Below are 16,685 nucleotides of genomic sequence, written 5' to 3' on the forward strand. Positions count from 1 at the left end.
AAAAATAGCTTAGTTTTCAAAGTTATGCAGTTCATTCTTAAAATGGACTAGGTTTATTTTTATTGTTTCAAAGATAAAAAAAATTATGGAAGAGTTCTGTCTACATGCTAGCACTGCCTCAGCATCTTGGGTGGAGTCCCCTGTTGTCATTGTAAAATGCCCAGTTGTCATATACTGAAACGGGGGTCCTGGGACTGTGGTCTATGCTGGAAAAGTACTAGAGTCCTGTTGTTCCAATACAAGTGATGACTGTAGATACTTTGATACAAAAGATAATAGTGTAGGACTCTTCCGAAGACAAGTGTATGGGCTATACTACAATCTATCCTTGTAACCCTAGAACTCTCCAGTTCAAACATTTGCTTTATAAAAAAGTGAGAAAAATATAGGCCTTTGTGAGAAACACTATTCTAGCTTTCTCCTTCCTTAAGTGAGACACTGTGGGCATCTGAAGTCATTTGACTCATTTAAAATTCAAAAAATGTCTGGAAACTCAAAATTTACTGCTGATTCCCTCTGACAGAAGCACGGGCATGTTCCTGTATGCAGATAACTTACCTTTATTATCTGCAAAGCATTTTAGTAAGAGTATGTTGCAAAATCTAAAACAATGATGTTAAACATTAAAATTACTGCACTGTTCTAATTAAAATTATTTACAGAGATGGCACTTGTCTTAACTTAAATATTAAAGAGTATTGCTAGTACTAAAAATATAGGTACTATCATTTCTACATTACAATATAGACAGAATTAACTTTGTTGTAAGAGCAATTACAAGCCATGTAATCCTGTAATATAGAACTAATGTAATAATCTCCAGCAAATTGATACTTAGCAGCAGGTTGGAGGGAGATCAACATTTGAAAAATGTTATTGCTACTTTTTGTCATTACAGATTTTAATTTTTACCCAATAGTTCATACAAACTAATTTGATCAACTTTTACTTCTATTTTTCTTTCTTCAGTTTTCTAACTCAAAACACAAGATCTTAAGTGAAAAGTAATTAATAGTCCTTTGGTTGCCAGAATCAATACTCTGTTGTATTACAGTGTTTTAAATGATCACCATAATTTGATGACAACATACTGTTCATTATATAGAAGGCATTTTGCTACCATAACTATTGACAGTTTAAAAAATTCCATTTTGAGATTTTCTATGATATCAAATTACAATTATATTTATACATTTTAGTAAAGTAAACTAATTCATGTAGAACATTTCTGAAAGCATGGTTTCATTGATAATGTGTGTATGGCCAAGAAAAGTATTGTAAATAATACAATATATAATACAAGTGGATAATAAAGTTTCTGATGATGTTTCTATCAAAATCGTATACACGATAATATTAACAAGTCCCAACCCATCAGACTGTTCAGAGGTATGATAGGATTAAGAAGCCACAAGTAATTAAAATATGATATTAGCTAATCAATGGTCATATTGTCATTTTGAAAGGCTTGGATGAAAGCTATAATCTGATTGTCTGAAGATAGTTCAAAACACATGTAGTTAATAATTTACAAAACACCATGTTAAGATTCAGCTATGATTACTAGCTATGATTAATAGGGAAGTATTCCTAATTACAAAAACAAATTTAAATAATAAAATATTTTAAAATTAGGATACTTCCCTATTAATATAATCTGTGATTAATATGAACTAGAAAACTCTTAAAATGAAACTTCAATTTTGCCCTTTTATGCTGTAATATTAAAATATATTGGGTGAAATCCTGACTCAACTATGGTCAAGGGGAGTTTTGCTACTGACTTAAATCAGTCTTCCAAAAATTGTAATTAAATTAACACATCTATAGATCTAATCAACAAAATCATTGAAATCAATGATGTTACACCAGTGTAAAGCTGGAGTAACACACTGGGAATAAGAAATAAGGATTTCAGAAAAATAACAGTGAATTCATACTGTTTTTAAACTTATTTTATCCCTATATTTCACATACATCAGACACAACTTTCCTAGATAGTATCTTTATTTAATTTTAGTTACATATCTGCACTCTTTGTAATAAGTGGTATTTCTGAATGATCTTTACTTTGACCATTGTAGTAGTATTTCCTATTCTGACTGCCTTAAAGAACCACAGAATTGGAATTTAGGAGAGCGTTATAAAAGTTTCAACAGAATTACATATTAACTAGAATGCACACACTAGTCAAATCTCACAGTTATAAATAAAAATATTCAAATGCCTGTTAATTATGGCATTTCAATGGAAGTATCATCTCTTCATACTAACTTTAATGTCTCAAGTACCATACATGTATAAAAAATGTAAGAGAAGTCAGATGATTACTTTGGTTTGGTGAAATTTATGTTTTAGAAAGAGAATGCATTTCAGAGTTAAAAATTTACATTGTAATAATGAAACAGACACTATGACTACAAGACAGTGAATAATAATGGCTTGCATCCGAAGAAGTGGGTATTCACCCACGAAAGCTCATGCTGCAAAACGTCTGTTAGTCTATAAGGTGCCACAGGATTCTTTGCTGCTTGAATAATAACCAAAACCCATAGGTGTAGGCTTTTAAGAATATTTGGAATGCTTTTGTCTTGTTTCATTCTGCTGTTTAATAAATAGAAAAGTAAAACTGGTTAAGAGATAGAATCACAAAATCATAGGATTGGAAGGGACCACAATGGTCATCTACTAAGTTCCCTCTAAGCTGTGTGGCCATGCAGCAGGCTACTAACGGCGGCACGGAGCTGCCGTGTCCAGGGTCACATGCAGTGGAGAGAAATTAAAACCCTGAGCCAAGCAGTAGCGCCCTCTACCCATTGTGCTGCAGCCAACTTGTCTAGTGGGTTTAAATGAGTGCGAGCTAGTTGGAGGTGCCCGAGCTGCTGCCCTGCGACCCCGCTGCGCTCCACGGGATGAAGTGCCATGCTGCCCCAGGCCCGCCGCTGCCCCCCATCCCACCAGGCTTGTCCCTGAGCTCGCCCAGCCTTGTGAGCCAGCTGGTGGGCTCAAGGAGGCAAAGGCTGATTCCCTGTGTGGCCCATGGGGCACGTGTATCCACCGGCAAAGTTGTCCACTTGGCCAGCACCCATGAAGCTGGAGGTGCCCGTGGTGTTGTAGGGGGTGCCCCACAGGCGGCCTCTTCCCCAGAACTTTGCTGGGCTGGAGGGGCCACGGGGAGCAGAGCCATGTGTGACCAGTGGATGGGGCCGTGGTGCTATTTCCCCAGCACCGAACGTAGAGGCACCTCTCCTTCTGCCCAGCCCAGCCCAGCCCCTCCGGAACTGCCACAGTTGGGGACAGGCACCGCTCCTTCAGCCTCAGCTGCTGTAGCGAGAGAGGGCTAGGGGGAGTCCTCTCTCCCCACTGCAGCTCCGATGCAGCCTGCACCCCAAATCCCTCATCCCTGACCACACCCCAGAGCCCATACCTGCAGCCAGAGCCCTCACCCTCTGCAACCCAACACCCTGCCCCAGCCCTGAGCGGCCTCCCACACTCCGAACCCCTTCACCCCACCCCCGCCACACATCACCTCCATACTGGTGCACATAACAAAATTCATTCCGCATTCATCTTTTTTATGGCAGCCTTTCAAATATTTGAAGACTGTTATGCCCCCCTTAATTTCCTCTTTTTTCAAAATAAACATACCCAGACCCTTCGGCTTTTGCTCATATGGCTTGCATACCATCCCTTTGATCATCTTTGTCACTTGTCTCTGGATCTTTTTCAGTTTCTACATCCTTTCTACATACTGGTGACCAAAACTGGATACAGTACTTCAGTTGAGGCCTAACCAGCACCAAGCAGAGTGGTACTATCACCTCCTGTGACTTGCATGCTATGCCTCTGTTAATGCAATCTAAAACTGCACTTCCTTTTTTTGCAACAGCATCGCACTGCTGACTCACGTTGAGATTGTGATCCAGATTGCATTAATGAATTTTAGTAATACAGCCACAAACAATGAGAATGCCAGGCTCAGCAGTTACTTATTTTCACTGACAAAAATTGGGAAATTTCACATTCTTCTTATCTGCAAACTAAATAATTCTCACTTTTCAACCACAAAATATTCATGACGCAAACATAAATTTCACACAAACCTGCCAGTAGATTGCAGATTTCCTCTGGCTTTATTCCAGAATATGAATGGTAGTCTGCTTGGATATGCCTTCTATTATTATCAGTAGAAGCATGTATAGGTTCCTCTGTGCTACTGACTGTGTGGCAGTTCAATCTTTAGAATCTATTAAATGAAGTTTACCTCACCTGTTCCCTATGTTTTGGATGAGAATCTTGATGTACTGTATGTAAGGCCTCTCGGGCCTGCTGTAGTTGCTCTTCCAGCCACTTTATCTTTTGTTCTTTTTCCAGTAGCTGACCCTGAAGAGAAGCATGACTTTGCTGGAGCTGAATCTCACTTGCTTTCCGAGTTTCAAAACATATAGTCAATTCGTTGTAAAGCTATTTTTAAAGAAAATGTAACATGAGGTTAATAAATGCCATCATTGAAAACAAGTACTTAAATTCACAAATTTATATGCAGTTTATTGCTGTTTTTAGTTTACAAAATCATACAGCCACCAGGATTATGATTTTCTTCACTATTCTTATTGCAATATTGGTCACACTTGTTTCCACCCTGACACTCCCATCATACTGGAGATGTACTGCCTTTACCTTTTATCCTTTATCTTTGTAACTAAGAAACTCAACAATGTAATGTGTTTCAAACAACTGCTTCTCCACCCAAACAGGTCTAACACTAGAACTGCAGCAGTTCCATATACCTTTGTATGATGATTGTGAGCAGAAATTGGTATTCACAAACTTTTTTAAAAAAGCAGTATTACCTTAATTCTTGAACAGCTCTATAAATACAAAACCAAGCAAATGCACATGCATGCGCGCGCACACGCACACACACGGTTCACTGATCAGGAATAGCAGAAAAAATTACTAAATGAAATATTTCCTCTGGAAGTGAGCTTATTAACAGGGGCGGCAAACATGAAATAGAAAAACTTGTTTTAACTGAAGAAGATAAAGTTTAGATTTTGAAGATAAGAATAAAGTCCACACAGCAGACTAGGATATCCCTGACTGCATAACTTGGCCTTCCCTATTTATGTCTTTTGCCTCTGTCAAAGTTTCTAGACCAGGCTGCCTGTTTGTCTTCCATGCTGGTCTTCTATGCTTAATGCTCTTGCTGAGCTGACCCATAAACCCATTTCCTTCACTGCATTTAAATCCCTTCAGAAGACCCATTTCTGCCATGACATCTAAAAGAAACCAATTTTGGCAGCTATAAATAATACTTATATTTGATTGGTATATAGATAATATTTATATAATTTAGTGATAAAAACAGTATATTATTTAATGTGGTCATGAACTGCATTGTCATTTGTATATATCTTATGCATCTCTTTCTTTTCCCCTTTGTCTGTTTGCTTTTGCTTTTCAGAGCATCAAATCTTTGGGGAAGGAATCAGGTCTTCTGTTATGTTTGGAAAACATCTAGCACTTCGTGGGCACAATTAGAAACAATAAAATCTATTCCTACTCATATTATTTTGTCCGAACCATGACCACACAAAATCTAGTCAGGACAAATGTAATTACTTATTGCTGACCAAAAAACTGATCACAGACCAGACCACTTTACCTAAGCATATTCTAATTCCAGATATTTTTAAGACTCACAAAATGTCATTAAAAATAATTGAAGTATTACATTGAAATGTTTTCATCTACTGAATAGAGACCGATGTATTTTTTGGAAATACAAATACTATCTTAACCAAGTTTATGGATTGCAGCAAGTTTCTCAATTATTTTTCTAATCACATGAATATCTGATAGAAAAATAAAGAATTCGTCTTTATAAAGACTTGCATTCCTAGGCAATGTCCTTCCAAATGAATAGATCACTGGGATACAAAACTTATCTCCAGCCATAACTGGATAAGCTGATTAGCTAGATCATACTGGTATGACAATCTACTATTTTTATTATTAGAACCACTTACGTGGTCATAATTATAATTTTCAAAGGTAACATCCTATTAAAATGAGAACAACACAGTTTTCTTTTTGCTGACTGGCAGAAGTACTGAGCACCCTCCACTCCTACTGAAGTTAATTGTTGGTGGTTGTGCTCAGCAACTGACAGGATGAGGCCCTAAAAGACAAATGACATGTCTGTTTACATTCTGAAAGCTATCTTTGCAACGAATCCTGCAAAAAAATTATTTAACTGAAAGCTAGAGAAAACAGCACAATCTGTTGAAAATCCATATGAAAAACATACAACCTCAGAATTCATCCATTTTCCACGTAAGTCGTGTTCTATGCAAACATTTTTCTGCACCACCCACTTATTAGTTCATAGTATGGAACTTAGACAGTGATTTATTTTCTACTAGGAAATTTCAGAAAGAAAATTATGTCTGCATAAAGGAAAGCTCATTTGTCCAGCCTACCGTGCCAATTGGAATGGCTTACAGTAGCTCATCCATGTTTTCATTGATTGGCATGGACACTTGTGGGTGGACTGAGTGCTTTCTTAATATTTCTAAAGGGATTATTTTGTTTTGTTTTGATTTTTCTGTTTTGAGGATGCATCTTTTTAGCCACACTGAAGTGGGGGACAATTTAATATTTGAGATCACACAGGATCAAAGAAGGTAGTACGGCTGCAGAGGACAATAAAGGGGAACTGAAAAATGGATAAACAGGCAAAATGTAAAATGAAGTTTAAGATAACTAAGGAGGAAATGTAAGGAAGAAAGAGCCAAATAATAAAATATTTATGTCCATCAGAAGTAGCAAGCTCAAGGGAGAATCAATGGATGAAATCTTGGCTCCATTGAAGTCCATGGGAGCCTTCTATTCATGGTGATGGAACCAGGAATTCATCCAGTGTGTTTGTTAGATTACCAAGGTGTAAAGGAGGCAACCAAAGAGGATAAGGAAATTGCAGAGATGCTAATATTGCTTACATGAAAAAATAATAGCAAGGAAATATTTAATGTAATTTTGAATGCATGTAATGGAATTTAGCAGCTGGAATTAAGGAGGAAGGGCAACTGCCATGTGACCAGATGCATGCCAAAAGCAAGTGCTTCATAGACAACAGCTTGAGAACCTCTTTATTTTGCTCCAGGGCTACACTTTCTTTAAAAGTAGCAAACCATTGTAGATAAAGAAATCTAGATAAAGGTATTTTTAAAAAATGATGAAAACTTGAAATAAAGCACTCTGTAATAAATCACTAGGACCAAATGGGAATGAGGACCTGAAGAATGCAGCAGCTGAACTACTAACAAAAAGAGATGAAACCTGTAGTAAGGGCCATCTCCACTCACCACTCCTCTGTGTCAGTTATATTAAAATATTCACAAATTTTTCAGTGCAGCTTTTCTAATATTTATTTTAACAAATTTTGCTACAGAACTGGTTTTTGCTGGTTTCTTGAACAGTTGTTTAAACCACATTATGTAATTTATTGGGGGGGAAGCAATTTCCACTGTACCATACTAAAGCTAATACTGTAGGTCTTCCAAAATAACTAGAAGATATAATTGTAAAACATGCAGATGAGTATGTGATGAAAAGAAACAAACAAGGCATTTGTTAGGATAATTCATACCTCTCTAACATTTTAAAATTCTTTAGGTGTTACCAAATTTGTGGACAGAATTTGTTGATGACAAAATCATTTTAAGTCAGTTAAGACAAGGAAGGCCTTTGGGGAACTCCAGAAGGACCTAACAAAACTAGGTAATTAGCAACACAATAGATAAAATTAAACAGACAAGAGCAAGTTAATGCATACTGAAAACAACAATTTATAATTACCCACACATCGATGGATTATAAATTAATAGTAACTTCTCAGGGAAAAGATCTAGGTGTACATCATTGATAAGAACTCAATAAAGATATCTGCTCAATCTGCTTCATGTTCAAAAAAAAGGAGGTGGGGGATGTTAGACTACATTAAGGGGTAAAAAAATAATATATAAACTATTATGGCATCATCATAGAAACTGATGAACCATCATCATGCTCAGTTTCTGTCACCTCAAACAAATGTAAGCAGAAAAAGGAGGAGTTCAGAAAAGGACAACAAAGGTTTTCCATACATGAAAAGATTTAAAAGTGTAGGACCATTCTGTCTGGAAAGGAAAATAATAAAAGAACAGGTGGCATGATGGAGATATAAAAAAAATGAATATAGGCAAGGCCAGTTGAACATTCTTGTATACCCTTTCTTATAAGACTAGAAAAGGAGGATATCAGATTAATTTAAAAAAAAGTTTAAAACATTAATACACTTTTATACAACATAAACTTAACACGTAGGACTCACTTCCACAAGATGTTATCGAGGAAAATAGTTTAGTAAGAATTACAAATGTATTTGACTTTAACGTGACTAAGAGTGGGATCAACTATTTCTTTACACAGGAGAAAATTACAGTAACAGTTGATCCTCTTGCTGTAGGGTCTAAGCTAATAACCAGTTGGGTGAGAAATGTATCCTTCCATACCATACAACTGCATAATTAGATTCACTGTTTTTATATTTTCAAAGATGATGTTAATAATGTGTCATTGGTTACTTTTCTTCCTCATATTTTAAAGGGGAATATTTTGGCCCTGTTTATTAATGCCCAATATAAAGAAAGATGAAATCTTCATTTCACTGAAGTCAATGGAAAACCTCCCAGTCACTTCAATGGAGCCAGTATTTCACCCATATTATTTTGTTTCTTATTATTCTACAACACCTTTTGGATGATGTTCCTTCCTTGTAGAAAATCAAATAGGAAGGTGGAATGAAGAATCTAGTCAATTCAGTACAGTCATTTGCAGTTAAGACAGTTTGTCCTGAGAAACAGGCTCCCAGAAAGGTAAACAAAACAGGAGTAATCAAATATTTCTCTGTCTACAGTGTAGCTCTCCAATGTTCCTTGATCATATCAGAGTTTTGTACAACCTAGCTTGATGAAATGGTAATTTTGTGCTGGGTTTATCATCATTTTGTTTATGGAACATGCTTAACGTACTGCACTCATTAGTAATGTATTAATCCTGTTATGCTTGCATTGTGAGTTATTAAAGTTTGTGTACATTAACAACTAAGATCGATACTCCTCAAAGAGCATATTGAATGCTTCTCTGGTTTTGCACTGTTCAGGGCAAGCAATCTATTTATTATTTATAAGGGGGAGTTTGCACTCACAGGCTTGCTATGTGAAAGGGGTCACCAGTACAAAAGTTTGAGAACCACTGAACCCAACTGAGCAACTTAAGGGGTAAGAAGTCTGCTGTTGAATAGGTGATTCCTCGTCAGAACAAGAAATACCTGACCTGATGCTGTGTAGATCAGTGTTCTAAAATAGTGGTTCTCAACCTTTCCAGACTACTGTATTCCTTTCAGGAGTCTGATTTGCCTTGCACACCCCAAGTTTCACCTCACTTAAAAACTACTTGCTTACAAAATCTCGTGCCCCCCTAAGCCCATCCTGCAATCCCCACGTTGATTTAGATGAGCTGAGTATCCCCTGGTAGACCTCTGTGTATCCCAAGGGTTGAGAACCATTGTTCTAAAATATTGTATTATGCCACATTGGATCTGGTCTTCCTTTTCATATGCATTATCACTCAATGAGCTCACTGCATTAAAAAAGGTAACTGAAGTCTACAACTTATAGTTCTGAATCTGATCAAATTAAGTAGCTGTCCTCATAGAAATATTTAAATATGCTTGCTCCTGTGATTTTTCTCCCTTTTTGCAGACACACTTATCTCCTCCAGCACTTTGTGTCTTCAGCATCATAGAATTCCCATCAGGCATAACTTCCTGTGGTATAAAATACCATTCCACTGCCATATACACTAGGACCAAGATTTTCAAATATGGATGCAAATTTAGGCACCTGGATGAGTGATCAGATTTGTACCATGCTGAGCAGATCTCACTCAGCAATTTTCAAAATCAAGGCACTTACTAAAATAAGACATGTTGAAAATAATAGCCAAGGGTCTTTTCAAGCATGAAAAATATAAGGAGGTCCTGAAATCTAGGGTCAGAAAACAGGGGTGGCTCTAGAAAGTAGGCTGCCCCAAGCAGCGCGGAGCGCTGCGCCGCCCTTCCCCGGTCCCGCGGCGGGTCCCCTCTTCCCGCGGCTCCGGTTGAGCTCCTGCCGGCATGCCTGCGGCAGGTCCACCGGAGCCGCGGGAAGACGGGACCCGCCGCAGTCATGCCTGCGGCAGGTCCGCTCGTTCCGGGCTCCGGTGGACCTGCCGCAGTCATGCCTGCGGGAGCTCAACCGGAGCCAAATGCCGCCCCCCCCCGCCCCGGGAAACGGCCGCCCCAAGCGCCTGCTTGGCGCGCTGGGGTCTAGAGCCGCCCCTGGTCAGAACAATAAGTGCCCCAACCTAACCTGCAGCTCCAGTTTTCAAAAGCTCTCTGAGGGTACATCTACACTGCAAAAACAGACCCACAACAGCAAATCTCAGCGTTGGGCTTGCACTACAGAGCTAAAAATAGCAGCATACATGTTCAGGCTCGGGCTGGAGTGTGGACTCAGAAACCTGGTGGGGGGGAGTGGGAGTTGGAGCATAGGCTCCAGTCTGAGCCCAAAGGTCTACACAGCTATTTTTAGCCCCATAGCATAAGCCCCAGGACCCTGAGTCAGTTGACCCAGCTCTGAGTCTCACTGATGGTCGTACTTTAAGATAGCTAGCTGTGCCTGGATACAGGACTTTTTTGTATTTAACCTATGATCCTGTACAATGCTGCAATATTCTTGAGAGTTTGTAACTGAATTTTTACTTTTGGTACAGTGGAAGTAAACACCAACAGTTGCTATTAATCTTGCAAACTCAGACGGGAGGGACAACCCAATTAATGTTACTATATTTGGAGAATCGTTAAGGTTGGCTGATTATTACATATGTGAAAGAGGGAATGAAAGATGGCTATCAATTCCTAAAGGGAGCAAATGTGCATTTGAAATTTGTAAATGGATATTCTGATTAAAATCCACGTACTTCTGCAAAGAGCAAGAACCATTAGTCAAAACAGTTATACAAAAACAAACAAACAATGTCAGGCAAATCAAACTGCAAGATTTTGTAACTACATTTAGTCTAACAATGTTCTCTGTAATGTCCAACTAGGTGTGTTTATTTTTATTCTTAATTTATATTTGTTGAATTTCTCTCTATTTCTGTAAAATTTCCAATAAAATACTCTTGTTTAAAACTACATTAACTGGGTTTCATAATGGTTAGCTTGGACAATCACGATGGGAGGCTCAAGCAGAGAAACAGAACTCAGAGCCAATCTATAACAGCCTGGTTACTTGTTTTTAGGCTTGAAGGAAGCTACAAATCTCCACAAACTCAACAGGGTAACAGAATGATGGACAAAGGGTACTTTGGGCATAAAATGAGCCAAACCACCTGAATTAAAGATTTATCCCAAAACAGATCAGGCATTATTCCATACTTCCTCACTTATACTGTATATGGAATATAAACTTGTATCAATCCATTACAAGGGAGAATGGCACTATGCTTTCTTTGAAGCCAATACTGCTTCTGACCATGCCAGAGGTATAGCTGTTGAACAACACCCTCTCTTCTTAAAAAAGAACATGTACCACCATGCCCAGTGCTCCCAGTCTCTGCTGCTTTAAGAGACTAGGATCCAATTCCAGAATTCAAACCTGGTCCCCATTTGATGGCAAACAGTGCTTCTTCTATGCCACTGACATCTATGAGATGTACAGTCAGTACGATTAATGAAGAGACTGAAAAGCAAAACCGCATCAAAGGGAACTTCTGCATTATGAAAACAAAAGGCTTAAACTGTAAATTTCAGAAAACCCTGATAAGATGGCTAAGGAGCTCAGAATCTCTTCTTGTCTTATTATCCTTAGTATTGATTGAAGTCTCTCCAGCTTGAAATGATTGGTGAGGACAAATCTATAGACTCCCATTAAATCCAGCATAGGAATGAAGTCCCGTGAGCAATTGGGACTAATAAAGCCGATGGAACACATTTTAGAAAACTATTCCTTACCTTGAGAACTAGAACTATAGTCACAATATGAAATAGATATCAAAGCCTTTTCATAAATCCTCTAACCTGAAGGAGTTTTTGCAGGACATGTGTGTGGAATGAAGGGAAGAGGTATTCCAAATCCTAACCTGATTTCAGCAAGTCAGTACATCTTGATAAAAACAGACCACTGATCTTTAAATGTCTTCCCACCCTGCCATAGTCCCACTACAGCAGGCCTAAAAGGGAATTTGTGATGGACTTATGCCTATCCATTATGTCTGGTTTGTCAGACAAGTAAAACCAACTGTTTCCTAATGCACAGTGCAAAGAACAGTTCAACCCAAATGGTAGACTAGTAAAATAAACTTGGAATATATCAGCCAACCACGCTGCCTATGCTATAGCACATAGTGCTTACCTGACCACTCAGACAGAGGTCATTGATCTTGCTGTAAGGGACAGTATATCATAGGATGTACACACTGATAGGCTCAATGCCATTTGGAAAAGTAGAAAAATATTCCTCTGTGAATTTGTCTATAGAATAGCTGACAAGTCCTTATCTAGCTTTTGCAGCCAGCATACTATTAATCCAGGGAGACAAACAGAAGGCATGTGCTTCCAGAATACTGTGCCTTTGAGCTATAAGGAGTAAATAGAGGACTGCATCTATTTTCAAGTTACTAGGATCACCTCCATAGGAGTGTACATCTTGGGACTTAAAGAGGGTAAGTACACATTGCCTTAGAAACTTTAGGCCACTTAGTTACCTTTGGTTGCTTCATATAGCTCATTGAACAACCTATTTCAGGACATTTATTAGACTTTAGAAAGTGCTCCAGTAAAGTAGCCTTTATGTCCAACAGTCTGAAATTTCTGTGAAAAAATTCTTACCAACTGTTTTGCTACAATTATAATCTTCCAGTTTAAATATTTCCCAAATAATAGCAATGGCATCTTAAGCATTGTCTTAATTTATTCAGCCCAAAGACGATTGCTCTCACTGATTACAAAGAAAGTAGCACAATCTTGGAATTTTTAAATAGACTACACCAGCTTGGTCTCGCTGGTGTTAAAAGGCAGTAACAGAAATATTGATGTTAGGTATTTAATAGAACAATTTCCTAAAATAAAAGGTAAATGTGTTCACCCCAGTATGTCACATACACTAAAAGATCGATCTGATCTCAAAATAGGAACCATCTAATAGTTTAACTGCATAGGTATTGGGATTTTGGTTTGCAAGGAGAAGACAAAAAGAGGAGATTTCCAGGTATATGATGTTTAAATGGCTTTTGTGTTTCTCTGCAGTTTAAATAGTGGCCTACTTGCCAGTTAGTTGTCAATTGGGATAGTCTGTGCTTAACTGAGTTAAGATTCCAGCCTCACTCCCCAATGTACCAAGAATATTCATTTAAAAAAAAAACCCTCTGAGATTAAGGGATTCTTATGAGTTGAAATATTTGGTGGAGTAGGGGTCATCAATTCATTACTAAACAGAAAAAACAGTTACCTATTGTAACTGTTGTTCTTTGAGATGTGTTGCTCATGTCCACTCCATTCTCAGTGTGTGTGGTCGTCCGAGATTTTTACCTTAGCGGTAACCATAGGGCTGGCTGTGGCACCCCCTTGAGTGCCATGCTCATGCCACAGTATATCAGGCACCGCCGGCCCTACACCCTCTCAGTTCCTTCTTGCCGACAACTCCGACAGAGGGGTAGGAGGGCGGATAATGGAATGGACATGAACAATACATCTCGAAGAACAACAGTTAGGAAAGGTAGGAAACCATTTTTTCATCTTTGAGTGCTTGCTCATGTCTATTTTACTCTAGGTGACTCACAAACAGTATCAACGGAGGTGGGTTCAGAGTTCACAGTCTTGCTTTCAGCTTACAGCACAGCTCTGCCAAAGCCAGCATCGTTTCAACCCTGCTGAGTCAGCACATAATGCGATGTGAACATGTGGACGGACGACCAGGTAGCAGCCCAACAGATTTCTTGGATCGGCACCTGTGCCAGGAAGGCTGATGATGATGCTTGTGCCCTTGTTGCATGCATGATCACCGGCAGAAGCACCTTTGCCAGCTCATAGCAGTAACGGATACAGGCCGTAAACTAGGATGAGATTCTCTGAGTAGATACCGTACGACCTTTCATCCTGTCTACCACCACAACGAACAACTGTGTTGACTTATGGAACGGCTTCATTCTATCTATGTAGAATGCCAACACCCTCCTGATGTCCATGGTATGAAGCCTGCATTCCTCATCAGAGTCATGGGGTTTCACATAGAAGACCAGTAAGTATATGTCCTGGCCAGTATGAAACTGAGAAATGACTTCGGGCAGAAACACTGGATGTGGGCGCAGCTGGACCTTGTCTTTGTAGAAGACCATATAGGGCGGGTCCGAGGTGAGCAGTATATCAGGCACCACCAGCCCTAAGTCCTCTCAGTTCCTTCTTGCCAACAACTCCAGCAGGAGGATGGGTAATGGAATGGACATGAGCAACACATCTCGAAGAACAACAGTTACAAAAGGTAGGTAACCATTTTTTCTTCTTTCAGTGCTTGCTCATGTCAATTCCATTCTAGGTGACTCACAAGCAGAATCAACGGAGGTGAGCTCAGCGTTCACAGTCTTGCAGCTTGCAGCATCGTCTAGAGCCTGCTGGCTCAGTGCGTAGTGCAATGAGAACGTGTGGACGGATGACCAGGTGGTAGCATGACAGATCTCTTCGATCAGCCCCTGCACCAGGAAGGCTGATGCCCTACTTGAATGAGCCATCCCGATCATCGGCGGGAGCATCTTTTCCAGCTCATAGCAGTAGTGGATGCAGGCTGTGATTCAAGATGAGATTCTCTGGACTGACACTGGGCAACCTTTCAACCTGTCAGGGACAGCAACGAACAACTATGTTGACTTACAGAACAGCTTTGTTCTATCAATGTAGAAGGCCAGCACCCCTCTGATGTCCAGGGTATGCAGCCTGTGCTCCTCATCCATCACATGAGGCTTTGGACAATGGATTGGTAAGTAAATGTCTTGACCCTGGGCCTTCTTGCTCGGTGCCGGGGAGCACTTCTTGGCCTTCTTCTTCAGCACTGGCGATGGCAAATGGTGCTGGGAGGAGCCGGGTGCCGGCGGTGCGCTGCGCATGGAGGCCAAAGTGCAACCTGCCTGGATGGCTCGGAAGCCAGGCGGAAGCGAACTCCATCAGGTGAGCCCTCAGACAGATGTCCTGCTCTTTTTGAGTGTGGGGTCGAACGTTTTTGCAGTTCCAGGACTGCTCCTTAACATGCGACTCCCGCACTTAAGGCAGCTGCTATGGGGGTCACTCACAGGCATAGGCCTGTTGCAATCCAAGCAGGGCTTAAAGCCAGGAGAGCGGGGCATGCCCCACCTGGGGCAAAGTCTCGCCGGGACCCTAACTACCACTTAAACTACTTAACACTACTATATGCAAACTATGTACAAAGGCCCTAAGGCACAAAGTTCAAAAGGAGAAACCACTAACTCTTGCTAAGCAAGAAAGGCACTCTGACTGATCACCCTGGGTGATAAGAAGGAACTGAGAGGGCATAGGGCCGGCAGTGCCTGATATACCGCGGTATGAGCACGGCACTCCAGAGAGCACGACAGACGGCCCTACAAGTACCGTTAAGGCAAAAATCTCCAATGATCGCACATGTGGGTGCACACACCCCTAGAATGGAATCGACAGGAGCAAGCACTCCAAGAAGAATAACTGATCCCAAAAAGTGCAACACCTTTGTTCTCTGTATTCTCAAGCTGCTTGTTGGCCAGCGCAGCAGTCTGTTCTTTTCTCACCTCCTGCTGAGAGGCACTGCTTGAGAAGGGTCAGTCAGCCTCTTGACAATAATATGAGTCTCAGGCTCAGTCTACACTAGAAGACATTTGCCAGTATAGCTATAGATAGATATACTGGCAAACCATCCAAGTGAAGGTGCAGCTTATACTGGCAAAAAAGTGCTTTTCTCAGCATAGCTTATACAAACTCCGCAGGGTTACTAAGCTACACCAGGAAAAGCAGTTATGCCAGTATAACTTTGTCTATACTAGGGATTTTGCTAGTATAGAAATGTCATTTTAAAAAAAAAATCACACTCCTATCTCACACAGACGTTACTATACCGGGAAAAGTTACTAGTATAGACCTAGCCTCAGCTCTGAGACATAGCTGCAGAAGAGGTCCTTGTCATCTGTAACTGTGTTAACATTTTTTCCTTGAAGACTGAGCTGCACCAATTTTTGGAGTGTCTCATCAAAGGAACCACTGAGATGCTTGATGTCAGTGAGAGACAAGTCAGGAGTGATGGCAGAGGTGCAGAGGAATGGCACAGGAGAGAGAAAAGCAATTTGGAGGGTGAGAGAGGAAGAAGGATGAAGCAAAATCTAGTAACTACATCCTAAAAAGTAAAGCAAAGGGTTTTGATCATTGTAAGTGGGAACTGCTGTCACTCACCCTGTCTTGCCAGATGCAAGCAGAACTGCTCACGTGTTCCACTGGGTGATTTCTAACATAACCCACTCTGCAACTTTTCTAGGCCACTTCAGTGCTGACCCAAGAGAAAAGG

The 16,685-nt window shown here is 40.0% G+C and overlaps 1 protein-coding gene across 11 annotated transcripts in view; it reads right to left on the reverse strand.

Annotated features, from left to right (window-relative positions):
• The window catches only part of CNTLN (centlein), a 275,778-nt gene that overhangs the window by 165,417 nt on the left and 93,676 nt on the right, over positions 1-16,685 (reverse strand). For all 11 annotated transcript variants that reach the window (XM_039544616.1, XM_039544618.1, XM_039544614.1 and 8 more), the window contains one exon: positions 4,270-4,464. In XM_039544616.1, coding sequence (XP_039400550.1) covers positions 4,270-4,464 — 195 coding nt within the window. The remainder of the gene's footprint in view (positions 1-4,269; positions 4,465-16,685) is intronic.

The sequence above is a fragment of the Mauremys reevesii genome, linkage group 6 (genome assembly GCF_016161935.1).
Source record: "Mauremys reevesii isolate NIE-2019 linkage group 6, ASM1616193v1, whole genome shotgun sequence".
Lineage (NCBI taxonomy): Eukaryota > Metazoa > Chordata > Testudines > Geoemydidae > Mauremys > Mauremys reevesii.